The 4,764-nt window shown below is 41.8% G+C and overlaps 1 protein-coding gene across 1 annotated transcript; it reads right to left on the reverse strand.

The window, feature by feature from the left end:
• Positions 1–409: 409 nt before the first annotated feature.
• LOC116379343 (cytoskeleton-associated protein 5-like) lies at positions 410–4,755 on the reverse strand (the record flags this gene model as incomplete). The annotated part of the gene is made up of 5 exons (XM_031841288.1): positions 4,604–4,755; positions 3,633–3,725; positions 1,151–1,336; positions 927–1,021; positions 410–765 (listed from the first exon to the last, which is right to left on the reverse strand). Coding segments are annotated over exons 1-5 (748 nt in total), but the record flags the coding sequence as incomplete, so codon positions are not given.
• Positions 4,756–4,764: the final 9 nt, after the last annotated feature.

The following is a 4,764-nucleotide window of genomic DNA, read 5'->3' on the forward strand; positions in this document are numbered from 1 at the left end:
GTTAATGAGTGGCCGCGTGAACTGAACCGGAACACGGGGGGGGGGGGCTACATGTCTCATCACGTTACGTTTTTTCCTCCTAAACCGCGATAATGATGAACGCTAACAGTCGACAAAGTTCTGCATGCAGTGGACGTTAACTTAACCCAGCAAGTCTGAACTGTAACGGAACTTAAACTTTAACGGAGGGAAATGAAGACACTGGAGACATCTTAACGCTGATTGGCCAAGACTCGACACATCAAAGATGTTCTATTGCGAAGATCACGACATCACATTTTCTCACTCCAATCTGACGACATGAAAATATGAATAACAAATTTCCATGACTTTTCCAAAACGTTTGGGATTTTATTTTTTTTCAAGCACTTTTCCAGGCCTGGAAATAACCATTTTAAAATTCCATGACTTTTCCAGGTTTTCCATGACCTTACGAAGCCTGAATAGAGATTTTTGTTTTTTTTGTTATGTTCTCTTTTCCCTGCACGGGATGACCAGGTGGTGAGAGGTAGAGGTATAAATATATGCTGTGAAGCGGGGGATAGTAGTTTTGCTTGAAAATGCCCATCCCTCGTCCATACCTTCTCAAACTCAGCATCTATCTGCGTGAGGAGAGCAGGCTTCTCGTCTTCAAAGAACATGCGAAGACGAGCTCCCATGTAGAGGAACATGACTCCCAGCAGGGCAATGGCAGCTGTCCGAATAGCAGGGTTAGTTGCTCCCAGAGCGGTCTTCACGTTGTTGATGAAACCCTTCACATTGATACTGGAGAGAGGAGAGGTTCGGGAGGTGGAACGTTGGAATCATTTTTGAAGAAAATCACTGAATTAATATACATATTACATTGATTTGATATAATAATAATAATAATAATAATAATAATAATAATAATAATAATAAGCACTAAAATAAGGACTGTAAATTACCCAGAAAAGCCAAACTCCTTCATGGCGTTAGCCAGCCAGTTGAGAGTCTCTGCCTGGTTTTTGGGGTTCTTCTGTGCAAACGCCATAGACACAACCTGACAAATACAACACAAGCTCTGTAAATACAGTCGACTCTTAAACAGAATGCATTTTAAACTTTTATTTGGGCAAAATTTACTTTTCTTCTACCCAGAGTATACCATCCCTCGTAAAGAGAAACAAACCTGATCTGCAGTCCACGGCAGAGAGCAAGCCTCTCCAATAGCAGTCAACCCCGCTTTGGCGTTTCCTCCACATTTGACGTCTCCGACCTTGTCCACCAAGCCATCCAAAGCCACGGAGGCTGACGTCTTTGAAAACTGTCCTCTCCGAGCGATGAGAGCCACGATGTGCAGCTTCATCTGCATCACCTACACAGGGCAGATAGCATCAGAATGGGTACACCCAAGTGATCATTCCAGCATCCATCTCTGTAGTCGACCTACAAACAGGCGGTTCTGAAGCAAGCCGACAAGATAATAACCGACCCATTAGAGGTGTGGAAATGTCTATTCTAAGACGCATCACTAAGCGGACGCGAACGGCTTTTTTTACTCGTTACATTTTGAACACGGTAGAACAGTCCCTGACGTACAACCTCTTAAATAGAAAGAAAGGCGCATGACAAAGAGAACACCAATAGTACTAATAGTTAGCGAGGTTGGTGACACCACTATTAGACCGTTAGTCTGATTTCACTTTCTCAACAAGAAGCGAGTTGAGATTTATCTCACTGCTTGTATTTACTCTTGAAAAGGCAGCCATGTGCAGTAGTAAAGAGAATTGAGGATGCAACACATTGAGAAGCATCGAGACCTGAGAATTGTAATGGAATGGTGAGGCTTCACAGAACCACGTCCACTGAATAGATCCCTTAATTATTTTATCCCCACTTAAATAAAATATTTTTAATGGCGGCAGATCAAATAAGGATGAAATCTGTAAGAAAAAATAAGCTCCGTTGGTTTCCTTTTTATCGATACCAGTTTTGCACCATGTTATTATTGTGTTCTTAGTAGTGCTGGGCAAGTTAACGCGTTATCGCCAACAATTATTTTATCGCGCGTTAACGCATTTCTTTTTTATTATTATTATTATTTTGAAAGTCCGTTGCTCACTGGCTCTGAAAACACATACAGACAGAGGGTCACAGGAGGGGTGGGATGTTGATCAGGATTGGCATCATCACGCGTCTCAACCAATGAGAGCATTTGGGGCTAAGACTGCTGCAGCACTCACATGAACCGGGAACCGAAAAGAACTGGCAGGGACAGAAAAATGGAGAAAGGTACCGAACTCTTACAAGGACATCTTCATTATAAATCTCTTCCACACGGCGGAGTTGATAGAACCAAAGTTATTTGTATCCACTGCAAAGGCGAATTCTCTTATCACCAGAGTACTTCGAGTCTGAAGTATCACTTAAATGCAATACACACAAATCACCCAAACACACAGTGGAGGAAGTCTTCAGACTACGTTGATGCAGCGTGTGGGAGAAGTAGAGATAAACTAAGGCAAGACAAGCTAACAAATGCTACAGAGAAGTGGATACAAACTGCAGGTTAGTGTTGTGGAAGATGTCGGTCTAAGGAACGTTCACGTCGCGTTTGGTGTGAACGCACCTTTAGAATCTCAACGAATGACATCACGTATGAGCCTCAAGACGCACCGTCACCAGAAGAACACACGAGTTGTATTAAAGGAGAGTACGACTAAAGCGAAGGCGTTACGTGTAGCAGCTGCTGCTCTCACTGGACATCGCTGGGTAACCATCATCACCTTGGAGTTACAGCATTATAGTGATGAACAGTAGAGCTGCATTCACATGCTCTGACTGTCATGAAGACACAACACACACATGTAGATGAAACATGTTATTCATGTTGCACAGCAGTGGAACGTTTCACATATAGTCACTGAGCACAGATAGTGAAGAGAGAACTGCTGCTGTGTAAAGGGAATACTGCTGTTAAAAAGCACCCGATTTGTTTAAAGTGTTTGCAAACCAAATGTTTGACCTTTTGTCCATATAGCAATAGTGCATATGGACGTATAGCATAGTGCAATACACTACTGTTGAATTCATTATTGAACTTCGCACATAACACTGCAATAAATCGCAAAAAAAAAAAAAAAAAAAAAAAAAAAAAAAAAAAAAAAAAAAAAAAGCGATTAAAAATAGTCAGCACTAGTATGAACCATAACATGGCTGCCTATTTAAGTCAAGATGATGATATGTTGGGTGTTGATGGAGCAGCTACAATGTTAGCAAAACAAACTGATCGATCCAAACATTCAGAAAACAAGGATTGAACGAGTTGTTTGCTTGTCGTCTTGCGGATAGACCTGAAAAAGCATGAAGTCAGACTTTTTACAAATAGGCTTCATTGTGTAGTAATTTCGGCCACCTTTTTTATCCGTACTGATGATCATAAATCCAGGTATTACAGCATTACGCTTTGGTATTTGCCCATCCAGACATGTTACGGATATCTCACGGCTGATCAGCTGTACCATCTTAATCAGAAAATGATGATTCAGGGGAGAGGATCTCTTTTCTCTAAAAACTTGCTTCCTCACAATTAAGAGCGACGGTCGACCCCAGCCCAGACGACATCCACATGGCTTCAGGAAACAATCTGCCGCTGGAACAGAGACACTTACCTGGAAGTTGGTCTCCTTCCAGCCTGGTTTCTTGGCCAGCATCCTGACTAAGGCCTGGCAGGGCATCTCCGCCTTATCCATGGTCTCAACAGCCTAGAAGCATACATCAATCCATAGATTATTATTCCTGCATATTATTGTATAACAGGTAGTGACACGTCAGCCTTTTCCACGGCTCCAACTGTCTTCAATATGCAATGTAGAAGTTTTAGCATTTCACACAGAAAATGTTTATAGTTGTATGCCTTCAATCAATGTGTTTCTTCAACAATTGATACTTTGATGACATTAAAAACTTTACTTCAATATTTACTTTAGTACCCTGTAGGGCAGGGGTATTCAATTAAAATTCAGCGAGGTCCAGTTAGAGAATAGAAAAAGGTCCAGAATAGAATATCTGTTATTAAACCACTTGTTTCAGCTCTATTCTCTGTTAACATCATTGTTGCAGTGAATTCGTGTTAGGATTCTGATCATATTGAGCTCTTAGATTGTTTATTATCTGTGACTTCATTTTGGATGCGAGTGGGTATGTTTGCTCAAAAGAGTTTGAGGAAACTACTTCGTCTCATACTGGCGCTTCACATTGCTGCTTTAAATAATCCTCATGGTCTCTGAACACATGAGACATCCTGGTTATGAACTGAACACATGAGACATCCTGGTTATGAACTGTCCGTGGAAAGAATGAACATATAAGAGTGTCCATTCTTGGTTAAAGGCTCTGGTCTCACTGTCCACTGTTCTCTTGTTGGAGAACACCATGAGAAATAACTTCTTTGATTTATATACTTCTCAGACTATTCTGTCTCTCCTGTGTGTGTTTATCTAACTTGGGTTACGATGCTTACGGGAATACACACAGTTGATTGGTTGGGCAGCATCACGTGATGTGACGGGCACCATCATTTTCATGCAAACAGATAAAAATGTATGAATTAACACAGTCATCAAGGAAGAAAACACTTCACCCTCTGGAACTCCTCCATACTGGCCAGTCTCTCCTTCCAGTTGGCCGAGTCCAGCTGCTGTAGACAGGAGGAAGGAAGTACACCCGCAGCCCGCTCTTCACACACCTCAGTCTGACACACACACACACACACACACACACACACACACACACACACACACA

Source organism: Anarrhichthys ocellatus, unplaced genomic scaffold (genome assembly GCF_004355925.1).
Source record: "Anarrhichthys ocellatus isolate YVR2014 unplaced genomic scaffold, GSC_Weel_1.0 scaffold4147, whole genome shotgun sequence".
NCBI lineage: Eukaryota > Metazoa > Chordata > Actinopteri > Perciformes > Anarhichadidae > Anarrhichthys > Anarrhichthys ocellatus.